The sequence below is a fragment of the Callionymus lyra genome, chromosome 12, assembly GCF_982586985.1.
Source record: "Callionymus lyra chromosome 12, fCalLyr1.hap1.1, whole genome shotgun sequence".
NCBI lineage: Eukaryota > Metazoa > Chordata > Actinopteri > Syngnathiformes > Callionymidae > Callionymus > Callionymus lyra.
In genome coordinates this window covers 14,519,229-14,535,679 of record NC_141829.1, presented here as the reverse complement: position 1 = coordinate 14,535,679, position 16,451 = coordinate 14,519,229, and the positions used below count along the sequence as shown (strand labels likewise).

Sequence of the window (16,451 nt, the reverse complement as noted above, 5' to 3'; positions counted from 1 at the left end):
GATTGGTCAATTAAGCTCCTGCGAAAAAAAGTTTAATGTTTGTGTGCGTTCTGAAACCAAAAACAAAATGGGTTTTCAAAACAGCTCACAATGGTTTGTGACTTTCGTAGGAGCAAAATCGTTTTTTTTCTACTTCCCCATCATGAATATGCAATTCTGGGGCTTCATGTGCATTTTTTATGTTTTCAGAAAAGAAGAAAAATCCATTTACATATTCCACTTCACCTCCTGATTTTCTGATTTGAATGGATACACAGTATTAGGCCACAATGAAAAATTTATTTTCCTAGTGAATGTATTTTCTTGCTGCTTTGAAAAAAAGAGTTGAAAACACAATCTATTGTCTTTATAGACATTTTGTCGTACTGCATGCATACAAAGACTTGCACACCATATACGAACCACAGAAGAAGAAAATGCATGTTGGACCAATGATGGTGGTTTTATTACAGGACAAAATTGAACACAGATCAACAAAAATCAGTGAAGCTTAACTTTTATTTTCGTTTTCATTCTGTTGACTAGTTCTTTATGCAGGATTTTGTGAACTCATTATCGTCTTCGTTATTGTGTTTATTTGTTTTATAAAGCCAGGTATATATAGTTGTTCGTACAGAACAGGATTTGAAACTGACATTTTAAAGTCTGTTTTTGGGTCTGATTAAAAAATAAATACAATTTAATGACTAATAATCTATTTTCATGAAGACTAAAGGCTTTAATTCTGTCTGTATAACCGACACCATTTATGTGTGGAATAAAACTTAGTAAATCAACCACAATCTGAAGACCAGCCCCCCCATGCACAACAATGTATAAACATGGTTCTTACTGAATTTTATTGTTTAAAAAGTTTTACCTTGACTCAATATTTAAAACTCCTTTATGAATATGGAAGCTAAATGATATTTAACAAATTGAAGGTTACCTAAAGAATATGCTGCAGATATCTCAAATGTTGTAATCACAGCCTCCTTTGTTTATACAATGAGGACTCTTTGTAAGGAGTGTCTTCCGAGATTGATGATGCATGGTGACGAACCTTGAGGCTTGACCAATCACAGCAGAGTGGGTGTGATTATGGTAAACACGATTTTAGCTCCAGAAAAAGTAATCTTTTTCGGTGGGCGGGGCTTATTTCTTATTTACATAATTCAATGAAAAGAGAGTTTTGTAAAAACAGACAACACAAAAATCAACACACTAGTTGCCATTTTAAGCTCTTGCTTCCCTCTTTTGCCTTTATTTTCCAAACTTCACTAAACATTTTATAGTTTAGATTATTTTTATGCCGTTTCCATTGATACGTTATGTTTTTTATGATGTATTCTGTACGCTGTAGCTTCATCTCATTAAGTCGTACCTTTTATATCTTCCATTAATGTTACAGCATCTCACATAGCTTGAAAGCCTTTCCTCCGAGCTTATCCAGGCTCCATTTGTGCTCTCAAAGCTTCCTTGAAGAAGTTATTACCTGCGTGCTAATGGTGCATTTAAAAAAAAAAAAAAGAAAAAAAGAAAACTTCCTCTAAAAGCAAAGTAATAGTTCCATCCCAGAGATGTGGCTGCGTTGGAGTTGATGTAGCTGCCCGGGAGCCGCATGATTCGAAAGTCGATAAAGCCTGAAACACGGTCGCACGGATATTGAATAGAATTTCCAGGTCAATATTACAGCATCATGGCTTTCATTTTTTTTTTTTTAGCTCTTGGATGCTCATTATAAATTTGCATGAGATGAAAAATGAGTCGCGGCGGTCATTCTCCAGGCGGGCTCTGATATTGTTCCGGGAAATCGACTGTATTTTCTCACTGATGTCGCTCACTTGCTCCCAGACCTAATTTAGCCGTTTAATAAAAATGATTACCAGCAACACCGGAAACATAATTCGGCTGGTAATGGGGCGAACACACAAACACATTTGTCACACTTAACATATTTGCTGATAAACTCGCCTCACCTTGATTGTGCTGCGCTTCCTTTGTATCGTTCGCCGTCCAAAAAAATGAATTTTTGGGGGAATTTACTTCCTGAATGCAGATGGTTTTACAAACGACTCCAGCTGTGCAGAGACAAATGGACGGATCTGAGAGCAGAAGGGAAGATGCAGGTAGATTGTGTTGAGGACCACCATAGTTATAAAGACTACAAGCAATACTGACTTCTTTTCATTTAAAATATAATGTCCAAGATAAGATAATCCAATTGCAGTTAAAGCCACTGTTTAAACAAAGAATAGAACCATAAAGAACAAAAAACAGGGGAAAACCTATAAGAATATCTGGAGTAGAAACATATGTGGGAAACTGTAACTACTTAAAAAACAAAGATACGTATTGTTTTATTCAATAATTCGACTTTTTAAAAGTAGACTTTTTTTCCATAGTCTTTAATATGCTGAGGTACAATAAATAATCACAATTTAAAAAAACAAATAAGGGAAAAAAACAAAACACTAAAGAAAAACGAAAACGAGTTAAGCAGTAATACATACAAAAATATTAAATTCAAAAACATTATTAATAAATTACTATCGAAAAGTATTTATAAAAATCGTTTTGTACAGTGTGGCTTTTAATATAAAGTCCTATAAAGCAGTGTTTCCCAACCCCTGGTCCCCGGACAAATACCGGACCATGAATCCATGTCCAGTCTAAATAGGAAAAATAAATAAATTAAAGAATTTCTGTCATATGGATTATTACTGTCTGAAAAAAAAAACACAAATAAAGGATGTGTGATACACACTAATAGATACCAACAAAAATATTACATTAAAAAAACATTAGTAGCAAATAGAAACACCAAAGTATTATTCGCATGTGACTCTTGACCTCATTATCTTGTTACTCAAAATATAAAACAGTAAACTAGTAAAAATGAGAGAAACACAAACTACATGTGAGACTGACCATCAAACAAATCAGTCCAGAACTCTTCTGAGACTTGTTTTTTATTTTAAAGATCAGTTTTTGAATATAATAATAATAATAATAATAATAATAAAGTTAGGGCCCCCTGCTATAAAGGTCCTAAAAGATTTTGATGTTTTGACTAAAATCCCTTGGCTAAATAACTTTTAAAACAAGAGGATATCGTTTTTAATTTATAGTAATATATAGTATAAATGTATGGGGTTTTCTTTAAGTTCAATTTCGTGTTTTCTTTTTCACTTTTATTGAAGATTAAGCAAGATGTCACGTGACATATATTTATCTACCAACATTTTTTCTCATAAAACAGCCACAATTTCAGTAAAGCAACAAGGCTGTCCAGTTCTGTGTCCATATTATTATGACTAAACGAACAACTGGCTGCTATCTCTTTGTAAATGTAGGTAAACTACATCTGGACGTAAATTATTTTTAGTGATAGTAAGTTATTTTCATAACAGAGATAAAAAGACGGCATTCAAATAACAACAATTATGGTTTTATGAAGCAGTTAAAAGAGGAACATTCTGTGATTCTTTCTGCAGCGTTTGTTTCTTAATACTAAAAGAAATAATAATCAAAGTCAAGTAGAATAAATGCAACACTTAATAATTATTAAAAAGACATTTTCATTATTATTTTATCCTTTTGTCTTTGATTCATAACATATTACCTTTGATTATTATTAGATTACAACTGAAAATTGTTTTTATTGGAATTTAAATTTTGATTATTTTTAGAATAGTTTAAACACAGAGAATCATGAATTGTTTTTGAAGGTTCTGATGCTCATCCTTGCATCAAAACCATATACCATATTATAACGAAATTAAACTTTGAGTATTTCACGAGGAAAAATATTTATTTTGCAGGTCATTGTATTAGTTCTAACATCGATGATGAAAGTGGGTTTGGTCGGAACAAACATGACGATCCGGTCCTTGTGTGGTCTGAGGTGAGAGCAGGACAGTGTAGACAGAGGATGACTTGCTGCTGCCAGTTGCCACTTTTAGTCACTATCCAGTCCATCGACTGGACTCCAGCGAGCAGGCCAATCACACGACAGAGAGGGAGAACGTGGAGCCTGGTTTTAGCCCACAATCAACACCCTGCAGATGCTGTGACGGAACCACAGCTCGGATGGACAAACAGTAGACATGGATCAGTCTGGAACTCTCAATGATGACACAAGGACTAATATATTCCTCTAATCTCAAAACATTTTAATTTATTGAGTCATTTTGTTAGTCTTTGCATTACAAATGATCTGCATTTTAAACTCAACTCTTTTCCAGTTTCAGATTTGATATGGGGCTGTTCAAGCAAAACCTAATTTCTGGAGCAATACGAACAATATTCACTTTATCAAATCTGTAAATTTAGGAAAATGATGTCAAAACACGATCTGGAGCTTTTAATCCATGTGTTTGTGTCTTCTCGTTTGGATTATTGTAACAGTTTATTTTCGTGTCTAAACAAGAAGTAACTGTCTCGCCTGCAGTTAATACAAAACTCTGCAGCGAGAATTCTGACCTGATCTAGTAGAAGAACTCACATTTCCCCCGATCCTAAAAACTGTTCACTGGCTGCCAGTTTCTATCAGGATCAATGTGAAAATTCTGGTTCTTACTTTCAGATCGATTCATGGTCAGACCTTACATTAGTGATCTGATAACATAAGGTACAGATTATCTATTTCAAATATTATACAGAGACTTTCAAATAAAACTGATATTTTAAAGGAAAGGAATTTGTTGTTAGACAGGACAATTTTGCAATAAATGTCTAAACTAAAAATACTTGTTAGGCCAGTGACTTGTTCCACTAAAAAATGTTGCCCCCTTGTTTGGTTTCCATCCCACAATGATCTTCTGAGTTGATTACTCTGGTCTGTAGAAATTGCAGCAGAGTATCAGATGATGATGGAAGCTTTTAAGATGGACTATTACCTTGAAACCTGTCAAGGAAGTTTGCATCATTGAACTCTTAGCATGACATCTATAATCGCTCCCATTTGTTAAGCAGCTTTATCTTTAGCTTAACTAGGGGAATTTCAAATGCTTAAAAAAGTACCTCAAAAGCATGGGAAAAATGTGAGATTTGAGTTGGAATAAAAAATGACTGTAACTTTCTATTAGTACGTTTTTCTTTCTATTGGGCAGTATCTTCTTACTATCGGGGAATATCTCAGGTGGCTGAAGGGGGGGGTATTGTTTGCAACAGCTAGCATCAATGTGACACATGTGGGAAATCTCCCAAACCGCCTGTTATGAACCTTTTCTCTCTGAAAGGCCATCTCACCACGAGCTGACCATAAAAGAAAGCCTCTCTCCGTCTTTACATATCCCATTAAAGCGTTCCTCGACATCTTGTCAGTTGGAAGCAAACACCTCAGGACACACCGACGATAGGTCACCCGCTGCAGACGGATGATTGTTCTGTGGTGGATATTAAAGTGCCACAACATTACCCTGCGAGCTATTCTCAGCTCTGTGCAATAAAAGCAAGCAATCTCCAGCATGCTGGGAGTTTTCCAGAGCAGCTCATTATTTAATATAAATGCATTAACGAAGGAGATAAATTTGGTTTTACTCAGCAGCCATAAAAGCGAATCTGAGATTCCTTCTGCCCCTTTTGTTTTTGCAACTAAATTTATACAATCAATAAAATACACAAGTCAAGTAGAATAAATACTTAATAATCAATACTACAAAAGTATAAAACTCTCTTTTCATTATAATATTTTCATTAGAAAATTATTTTAAACCCTACCCACTGATTTCTTCTTGGGATTAAATCTTGTTTATCATAATCTCCCGCCCTGCTGTGATTGGTCAAGCATCGAGGTGTGTCACTGCGTGTCATCAATCCCAGAAGTCCCCACCTCCAAGGGACTTGTTGTATAAACAAAGTGGGGCGGGATTACAGCTGGCTGGAGGATAAGTGAAGCCATTATCACGTCATAATGGGCTTCGCTTTTGTAACCTCTTGTTCGCCGAGATTTCAGATGGAGGATAACTTTATAAAGTAATAACTTCAGAACATGGTTGTGATGAGAGACTTACTGCATATTGGAGAGGAAGACTTCAATATTTGAAACATGGGAGTGAGTCAGGAGAGTTGGCTTTAAATAAAAATATTCTTTTCATACTGTGTATTTTAGCTTTTTGTCAAAATATAGTTCTAAAATGTATTTGATTACAATTTATAATGATTTTTCCTACGGTTGAAAATTGTAGAAATGTATGTGTATCATGTGTTTAAAAGTAAGTATGTATGATTCAAAGTACACAGTTGTATCAAACCCAAGTTTAGATCAGTTGATCATTTTCTGTGAAAAGTGCGACACAACTTTTAAAGTGCATTTGCTACTAACCTTTTATTTTTTTTGGATGGGCTGAATCTTGCTGTAAGTCAGAAAAAGTGTACCTCAGTCGTTTTAGGATTGACAGTTCAAAAGTAAAGAACCTTTCGGAAGATACGATTTGAAAAAAATAGAGTTTTTTTCTTTTTTTTTGTGACAGCACATGTTTCCTTCCTGAAGACATTTTATATGAAAAAAGGATGACAGCAAATTGTGGCTCAAACATCCGTCTGAAGTTTCAGGCATCAATCACCAGACGCTCCCTGACCGGACACCAGGATGGTAGCAGAGTCCAGACATGGAAGCGAAGGACACTTTTGAAAAGTATTTTGATTAAAACTGTTCATCCCTAAATCTGATCTATACGGGTGGGAAATCAGACGACGGGAGGAGCGCCCTGTGGTCTATTTTTTCTCTGCGGGTTTTTCAGGCCACGTCATTTGTGAAGCTGCCGGTCTCACCCTGGGGAGCTGCCAGGTGAACCAGGAACGGAGCAGATGCTTGGGTGACTGGAGCAAGGATGGTGTGTCATGCATGAGAATTGGAATTGGACGCCCTAAAAAAAAAAAAATTGTTGACTGTTAACGATTCGTCCAAGTGTGAGACGAGATCCTCGATTTAAATGTGGATCTATTTTAGTTCAATTGTTAAAAAGAAAAAATAGATTCAAAAATAAATTAAACTGACAACTCACAATGAAACAGAACCAAATCATACATCTCTGAAAATTTGGATCTTTCTTTTTTTAGGGATTTAACTGTTTATATTTGGTCTCGAAAAGCGCTATATAAATAAATATTACTTACTTACTTACTTACTTTCTCAGTAGCTACACTTTTACCGACGCTTCAAAAAAAAATGAAAAAAAATGAGTACATTGCATATTTACTTAAATTTGAGAAAGTTGTGTTATAAAAGTATAATACAACTGTTTAACCATGAATTCATAATAAATAATCATTTCTCAAGACACCTAAGACTCAACGGCATGATTGTATTGCAAAAGAATCAGATAATGAAAAAAAAAAGATAAATGTTATTAAAGAAGATACAACAATTTTCCCCAAAAATATAGAGTAATTGAGTTTGTTTCAAGAATAATCCCAAAGAATGCGATGTACAAACCATATTGACACATCATTTCATAATACGTAGGTGAAAATTTTGAGTCTACAATATTAATTTTAATTTTAAAGAAAAATCTTCTTTATTTGTAAATATCATGTTATATGACAATACAGTACAACATTAAAAGTGTTTTAATACAATTCAGAATCACACTGTGATTTTTTTTTAATATAACATGTTCTTTCTCTATCAAATAAAACATGCTGTTTAGAAACAAAAACAAAAATCGTGTTCAAAAACAAGACTTATTTAAGAGGAAGGCTTTAATTTCCAGAGTGAATTTATCCCGACTAACAAGATACAAGGCATGGGTGGGCGTAGTGTGGTCCCAGCTGACCACTCAGACAGTCAATTGTTAGTAGGAAATACACTGATCAATACATTTTTGCACGTTGTATGCAAAAAAATACATACAACATTCAGTACATTATGTTCTGCATCGCAGCAGAAAATCTGGGATCAACTTTTGCCACTCACATGACAAATACTGGACATTACTTCATGACTCCTGGAGAGTCTTTTGTTGAGATTAACCAGATAAATAAACTCCATTATCTTCACACAATGTGATTTTTTTAAATTATTTTTTCTTTCAAATACCATACATCATCAGTAGGCTCCAACAATAACAGCCTCCGCCTCCTTGGAAGGTCTCCTGTCCGTCACCAGAAAGTTAATCATCCCCTCGGACTTTATGAGGAGGTTGCAGCCCAGGAAAAAGATGCCAAAGACCACCGTGAGGGAGAGGACGCACATGACGGCGATCTGGACCACCCTCATGATGAAGAGGCTCCTCTCATCCGGAGCCGCCGCCGCCGCGGAGCCGCTGTCCGTCACCACCGACGAGAAGTTGCAGCAGAACACCTCTTCCGTTTTGTTCAGCAGTCCTCCATCCGTCTGGTTGAACCACGAGATATTCATGTCCAAAAATTAAAAAAAAAAAAAAAAAACTTAAACAAAAGTGGAGGAGATCAAAGTTGATGCTCGAGTGATGGAGGAGAGAAGATCCCGCAGAGAAGATGCTCAAAGTCCGGTCACTTCAGTCCAAGAGTCTCCGGAGTTTGCGTTGAACTCGCATCACTGAGATTCTTTCCTGTAGCTCTGGACACTTTTTTAGATCTGAATGAATCCTACAGCAACGACTCTGAGAAAAAAGTCACACAGGCTATACCTGCTGGTGATGAAGTTTGCAAGGGACGTGAAGCAACAGCGCCCCCACACGGTTGAGAGTGTCAACAACAAGAAGATAAACACTTTTTTTTTGGCTTCATTCAAAGAGTAAAATTGCATGGCTTGGGGAAAAGGGAAGGAGCTCCAACCAAAAAATGTTTCTTGTCCCAATGCATTCAATACACAGATCACTATGATACATTAGTATCAGAGGTCTAGGAAGACCTTCAGGCTTTTCCTTGATTTTCTGGAACTCCTGTTGTGTTATCAGTTTTATCTTTACCTTTAAAGTATATACTTTATTGAATATTGTTTTGATTGTTTAAGCGCTTTGTGACCCTGGTCTGGAAAAGCGCTATATAAATAAAAATGACTTACTTACTTTTATCCGAGAAGATTTTTCTGTTCCTGGATCACTTTCGAACCACTTGATTGACAATGACCTCGATGAATGAAGTCTTTGACGGACAGATTACTTAATATTATATGGGTGAAAAGGGATGTTTTTTTTAATTCTGCAATATTTGTTTTGATTTAAAGAAAAATGTTAGTAGTTTGTAAATATCATGTAAAATGAACAATACCACATTAAAGGCGTCATACTGTGATTTTGTATAACATGTTTATTCTCCACCGAATAAAATCCATTTCATTGTGTGATGTTGAGTAATTTAAGTAAACCAAAGAGCAATTTTGGTGTTCCTATGACCTCTTAGGAAGGGGTTCCCAACCCCAGGTCTAGAGGTCTGTGACGTGAAGTTGTTACCCGTTCGCATTGAAAGAACCACAATTAATTTTATTCAGTCTTAAATGTTTTTTTGTTGTTTTTTTTTGACAAAAAGATGGTATTTAAAGTAAAATTAGCTTGTGGCTCTTGACACATGAAGAAGCGTGAAGTGACACTAGAATTAAGTCCCAAAATGACTAATAAACAAATATCAGTCCCACTTAAATCGTCTGGTATTGAGGGTTATGAAGCTGCTTTGCTTACAAAATGTTCAATTGAGCTGGTTGTCAAGATCATCTAAATGTTAAGGACAATTTGATTTGTTTTTAGCATTCGCTAACTAAAGGAAGAGGTTTTTACTTAAGTTATTGTTTTAAAAATGTAGGGAGCTACATTTGCCTATGTCTGTCTATCTGCTAGCAAAACAACTTAAAGGTGATGACAACATTTTTTTGTTTGTATTCTAAATAAAACAACATTCACACCAACTTTCCTGCTCTATTTCTACTTGGTTGTGCGAACGAGTTTGGGAATACCTGCTGTGCCATTGATCTTATTTGAAATTGGCCATAAATTATATTATATATTACTTTTCAAATGCTTAAAGGGAACATCTAATTATAAAGATCAGAAACTTGATCACACATCTTAAGCAGGTTCAACATATATATATATATTTTCCTAACAGGAATCTTTTAATTGCTTTTTTATTCTTTTAAGGCTCAATAAACGTTTTTATCTCTGTGTTTATAAGTAAGTAAGTCATCTATATAAACAAGGTAGGGGTCGAGTTTCTTGTCCTTTTATTCTACGCAAACATTGTCTCAGGTGTCTTTCTGAAGGTCTCATCTCAGCGAGATCCAACGTATAAATGATGCATGACTAAATGATCTCGATGCTATGAAATGCTTGTTAAAGACACATGAGGACATCTAGTGGATGTTTTGAATACTGTGCATCCTCGTCATAAATACACTTGGACGTCAGAAATAAACATGATGTGAAGAAATTATGTTTCTAAGTTACATTATCTAATTTTTGACCCATAAACTACATTATTTTCTTTCCATTGGCTTTTTTTAAATTTTTTATTAATTTTCAATTTCGAGGGAACAAATTGGAGGTTCATGACAACACAAATTCTGTTCCAGGCTCCACCAGGACACAGTGTGTGATCAAGTAAAAAAACTGCTTATCCATTGCTCTTAAAACATCTTCGACTGGAGGGCGTTGGACTGTAACAGGCGGTGCAAGGGCAGCAGGGGCAGAACAGAGGCCGACAGGGAGTTATAAATTACATCTATTCGTGTCTATAAAACTAAATTAACCAGAAAAAAAGAGGGTGTGGAGATAATGCAAACCTTCACTAAAATAGAACATACATAAATTCTGTACGCCACTTAGAGCATGACGTTTTTATTATGATGTATAAAGTTCTTATTTTATTGATATTAGATATACTTCATTGTTTTTTTTGTTTTGCTTTACCACTATGGCTGTAGTCATCTACACAAGCGACTGATAGCTAACTTACAATTTTCTTTTGTACTCTTTTTATACAATTCATTACAACATAAAGCAACACTACGACACGTTTTAAATGTTTGTGTTTAGACCTTTTTTTCTCTACCCCCACTTTTTTTCATTTGTTCTTTTTGTTGAGTATAATTTGATGTTTGAAAATTGAAGTAATGTTATGGAAACATATCTTATTTTATATTGTAAACATGTAATTATTTTGCTTTTTTCTTTAGAATTTGTTTCCTTCTTCCAATTGGCTCGGCGGCCCCTTTCAAGAGTCACATTATATAAATTGGCCCCTGATGAAATTGAGTTAGTCAACAATTGTAATTGAAAGTGTCAAAGGTTTGACAGATGGTGGGGAAAAAAAGGTAAACTATAAAATCTCCCTACTCTCAAGGTAGATTCATAGGGATCCAATGTTTAAGTCTTAAATAAAACTAAAATAAAAATAAAATGAAGATAAATTAAAACAAGTAAGTAAGTAAGTCATTTTTATTTATATAGCGCTTTTCCAGACCAGGGTCACAAAGCGCTTAAACAATCAAAACAATATTCAATAAAGTATATACTTTAAAGGTCAAGATAAAACTGATAACACAACAGGAGTTCCGAAACGAAAAAAATAACAAGTTGTGCCATAAGATGGCAGCAGTTCTCAGAGGTTTCAGGTGCAAATATCAACACGATTGCTTATTTATTTTAAACCTTAAAATATTCTTTTTTTAAACATTTTTGTAACGTTATATCAAATTAAAAAAAAAGGATGTTCGCTCAAAAAAACATTTCGGATTTCCTTTAAATAATTTAAAAATAGTAAGATAATGTGTATTTATTGTTTTTAAAAAAAAGCAAATATAAAAAAAAAAAACTGTCTTTGTCTGACCATTCAGCAGCTCGAGACCGCGGCGCGCCCCTCGAATGATTGACGCCTCCCTCAGCCAATCACAGCCGCGCTATGGCTCCACCAGCAGGTCGGAGTGTGTTGTGGTCCGATCGTGTTGGATTAGATTCTCTCCTCTTTGCTCTCTCTGTCCCTACATTCTGTCGGAGCAGCGACACCGCATAGTCTCGTCCTCCGTCCAGGAAAGAAGAAGAAAGAAAAAAACATCATTTATCTCCGTCCACGTGTAATAGACGCGAGGATCGTCTCCATGTTTACCGGTTTACTGCGGCAAAGCTGAATTCACAGTCTGAACAGGTAGAGCCTCTAGTGGACGGACCGCCCCCCCCAACCCCCCCTGGTGGACTGACTGGACCGGTCTGAAACCGAGATGGACGTGAAGTTTGGGTAACGCTCAGGATTCCTTTTGCGATTTTTCATTCATGTTGTGTGAAGCAGATGATGTCGTGTGGTCCTCACTCAACATGTTGCCCCAGAGAGGATGGATCCAGTCACCAGTTCATCATCTCACATGATTTAGGTAAGAGAGCATCTTCACCAGGACTAGTTGTCCTCCTTCATGTCTCTGCATTCCACCCCTTTAAAAGGCATTTAATCCATATTTTATTCATCTTTCTCTCAAGGAAAATGTCCCTCAACATATATGCGTCTCGTTGAATAACATGGCAGTGTTTTTTAAACAGAAGAAAAGCAACATTGTTTTTTTTATAACAACTCATATTGTTGCTGTGGTTTTATAGAGGAAGTTCCAGTCAATTGACTTAATGGGCTTATTGTCATCTGCTGTGTAATCCGCACCTGTCCTGGCATGGCTGGCAGAGAGGTTGGCATTTCGTACACAACTTCCCCCCCCTGCTCTGCTAGGGTGTACTTTTGAAAGAATACCTGAATCAAAAAATGACGTTTGAAAGGTTTAATCAATCCTCATGCGGTTCTCTTTGAACCTTTATCTTTGGCAAACCCACATCTTCCACTGGACTTCATGTCAGATGACGTATGGTCCATTTCAAATTAAATTGGTGGCTAAAAGTGTTTATAACTTCAATCAATTCATCAAAATTATCTTTATTTATCTTGAAAAAAGTGTAGAACCAGGGCTCCACAACGGACCGGTTTATTGTGGTCCTTTTTTTTCATGGACTCTGTATAACAGTAAAAAATAAACCATAGTTCGTTTCATACTCATTTTCAATAGATTACAGGTTAATTTATTTGAGTAAACTTCACTGAAACAAGGGGCCCGGACCTGTCAAGAGTAACAGGCTAATATCACTTAAATGAAAATACCATTTATTTTTCAAAACAATACACCTTTCAATCACTGATAATCAAATACCTTATGGACCGGTACTAGTCTCTTGACCGGCGGTTGGGGACCGCTGGTGTATAATTCGGCCCGTCAAGTCATTTTCTTTGGCTCCTATGGATGGTTGGCTCTAGATGTAACAACGTTAGTTAAGTTAATATTTTGACCTGTAAAAAGGCTAAGATAGGGAACAGAGGTGATACATGTCATCTTCTTATAAAAGAGATTCTGATGTTGAAGGAAAACAATTTCAAAAGACAGCATTGCAGTTACACTTATACTTCCTTTTTCCTTTTTGTTTCTGGTAAATATACACTTTGTTTCACCCTGTGGCCTTGACTGCTAAAAGATTTGGGGTCCTTGAGTTTGTAGACTGGTGACAACATTATCGAGACACTCCAATCCATGTGTCATCGTAGTCTCGACCCTTTTATACTTTTAAGTAAGAGGAAGAAATATGTTTAATCTAAAATCCAATTTATATTTGAATTCTCATTTTATTACAAATATAAAGGACCCGTTAGTGTAGCTTGAAATATTGCTTGTATCAACACAAACTACTACACAACAAAATTGCCCTCTTTTAGATAGATAGATAGATAAATGGATGGATGGATGGATGGATGGATGGATGGATAGATAGATGAACTGGGGAGATCTCCTTCAGAGAAATTGGTTTTCCAACAACACAGACAATAGATTCATAAAAAAACAAAAAAGAACAAAGCGCAATAAGAAGAACAAAGTTCAAGATGACAAAGTAAAGGTATAAAGAACATAGATCGAATAAAAATAAAGGATACAAAGATTAACATGGAATAGAATAATCTTTTGACTTCACTCCTGCCCCCGAACTCAGAATTGTACAATCTAATAAGTAAGTAAGTAGTAAGTAATATTTATTTATATAGCGCTTTTCATAGCATGAGGAATCAATGAGTCCCTGAGTCTATTAGTGTTGCATCATGGGAGGAGCATTTGTGCACTCCTTCTGCTTCTCTGCTCACTGATGACAGTGTTCAGAGGATGACTGTCATCATCCATGATGGACAGTAGTTTGTCCAGAGATCTCCTCTCTACAACTGTCAGTAGTATGTCCTGCAGTTTTGTAGAACCTTTTAAAAATAAAAATCATGTTAAGTTGCTAACGTAATGGGAAATATTCCAGGAAATACACGTAACTCGTACAGATAAAATGTGCTTTATAATCACTTTCAAAGTTTCGTAATGCACTGCAACAATTTAAGATCTTATGGGACAGCTACTACTCAGTCAAATTTCCTTTTGTTTCCTTTGACACATCAGAGCTTCCCAGTTATCCTAGCGATCATGAAGAAAATAAGTCAATCATTTGAGGTTCAGCCAAACATCTGTCGTCGGCCCACCCTCTTATAAGACAAATTCTATTTCTACTAGGACGCTTTTTGTTTCTCCTGAGATGATCCGGCCCCTGGCAGACACTTTTCTGAAGCTATAAAAAGTTCTCCTGTGAACTGACAGACCCAAACATGCATTTTCTTTTAACATGAAGGCAGCAGATGTTCACACAGGAAGGATCAGACGGCATCATTGATCTCTGCAGGTGACGCGTGTGTGTGTGTGTGTGTGTGTGTGGGTTCTATTCAGATGCGAGTCTAGTGAGACCATCTTCACGGTTGCGCTCATTATCGGGAAGTCTAAATTTGCTCCGTGGAGCCCATCAAAAGCCGCTTGACTTTGAAGTCTATAAATGGCGTCTGAACAGAACATCCATGGCACCGTGATCCGTGTCTGAAAGTCTCGCTGCAGCTGGATGGAGGCGGCCTTGTTTTTTTTGTGAACGCGATAAGAGCGGCCCCGGGGCCAGCGGCGTCGGCCCCGCTGATGGACCTTTAGGGAGGACGTCGTGCGTGAGGCTGGTGGGAGGAGAGAAGGATCAGGGCCATGTGGCCGGCTGAGGTCTGTTTGCGGTGTTTGTCAAATGATAAAACAATAAAAGTGACAGCGACACCATTGGAAACACATCCATCTCTTGCGAATCCCCCAATCCATAGCTGTGAAAGTATATTTAGGTATATTTAACACCAAAAATAGTTGTTTTTTTTAGCAATGAAAAAATTGTCATCTGTGAGACCAACAATGATTTAATGTAATTTACTGGAAATATGGATCACTGCTTGTTACCAGTGATATTTCAACAAAATAAAACATAAATAATATATATATTTTTTAATTCATCCTGTAGGAACAAAGTGCAAAGAAGTACGAACGAAGAATAAATACCAAAGGCACATCAGATCAAAATTCTTAAATATGTTCGACGTATATATAACCCGTAAAAAATATTTTCCTATCTGAAGCAATTAAAACATTTTTTGACCCAGATCCAATTTGTTTCCCTACCCCTGTAAAATGAAGCAAACTACTGTTAGCAACTAGCTAAACGTGTAATACTGAATTCATTACTTAACTTAAAAGTTAAAACTAGAAGAAAAAAGCCCATCCATTCATCCATCTATTCATACTTGTATAACTACCAAACGGACCACAAAACACATCAGATTTTAAATGCCTGCTTGAGAACTTGGCTCCAGCAGGTCTTTGATTGATTGCTGTGATTTCACATGTGAAAAACAATGTATCTGTAACAGCCAGAAAACTATTACATGATGGTATGTTAAGTTGAAGGACAGACATAAGAGTCAAATGATCAGTGAAAATATCTTTTGTTGAATTATTGTTGGAAGTAAGTAAGTAAGTAATGGTTATTTCTAAAACGCCTTTCAAGACCAGGTTCACAAATAGATTGTTTAAAGGGAAACTAATGTCTTGATTTGAGAGTCTCTTAAATGATTATAATCAGTATGCGTCTGTTTGTACAAAACTCTCATTTCAAATTGAAATATTGACATTATAAAAATGATCTTAAGCCCCGCCCACTGAAAACACTTTTCTTTTCTGGAGATGAACTCTTGTTTAGGATAACCACGCCCACTCTGCTGGTCAAGCATCAAGGTTTGTCACCACGCGTCATCAATCCTGAAAGTCTCCACCTCCAAGAGACTCTTTGTATAAACAAAGCAGGGCGTGATTACAGCTGGCTGCAGGAGGAGTGAAGACATTATTATGCCCTAATGGACTCCGCTCTTGTAACCTCTCGTTCGCTGAGATTTCAGATGGGGGAGAACTTTGTAAAGAAATGATTCATGGTCATGATGAGGGACTTAGTGCATCTTGGAGAGGAAGACTTGAGTTTTTGACCTTTAATGTGTGCATCGATTGGTGGGTCATTATGATAATATAGATTACATTGATCTATATTGGAGTTTTACTTACGTAGAATTTCACTTGGAGTCATTGAGGTAAAATGATTGGTTTTGTGGCAGAGATGTTTCCCGGACCTTGAGTTTGACAAATCAAA

General features: G+C 36.1%; 2 protein-coding genes across 4 annotated transcripts in view; one reads left to right on the top strand and one right to left on the bottom strand.

Moving 5' to 3' along the window:
• Positions 1–7,716: 7,716 nt before the first annotated feature.
• Positions 7,717–8,623, bottom strand: rprma (reprimo, TP53 dependent G2 arrest mediator candidate a). Its single transcript, XM_087804228.1, has one exon. It carries the CDS (start codon positions 8,342–8,344, stop codon positions 8,033–8,035), a length of 312 nt encoding a protein of 103 aa, XP_087660354.1. The 5' UTR covers positions 8,345–8,623; the 3' UTR covers positions 7,717–8,032.
• A 2,988-nt stretch (positions 8,624–11,611) lies between these two features.
• The window catches only part of galnt13 (polypeptide N-acetylgalactosaminyltransferase 13), a 49,169-nt gene continuing 44,329 nt past the window's right edge, over positions 11,612–16,451 (top strand). The window contains exon 1 of one of the 3 annotated variants that reach the window (XM_087804234.1): positions 11,612–12,265. The gene's annotated coding sequence lies outside the window, so the exon portion shown is untranslated. The remainder of the gene's footprint in view (positions 12,266–16,451) is intronic. The other 2 variants (XM_087804235.1, XM_087804236.1) reach the window with 2 other exon arrangements.

What these genes read in the sequence shown, in the direction of transcription:
- rprma (XM_087804228.1), bottom strand. Translation starts at nt 8,344, where the DNA reads ATGAATATCTCGTGGTTCAACCAGACGGATGGAGGACTGCTGAACAAA.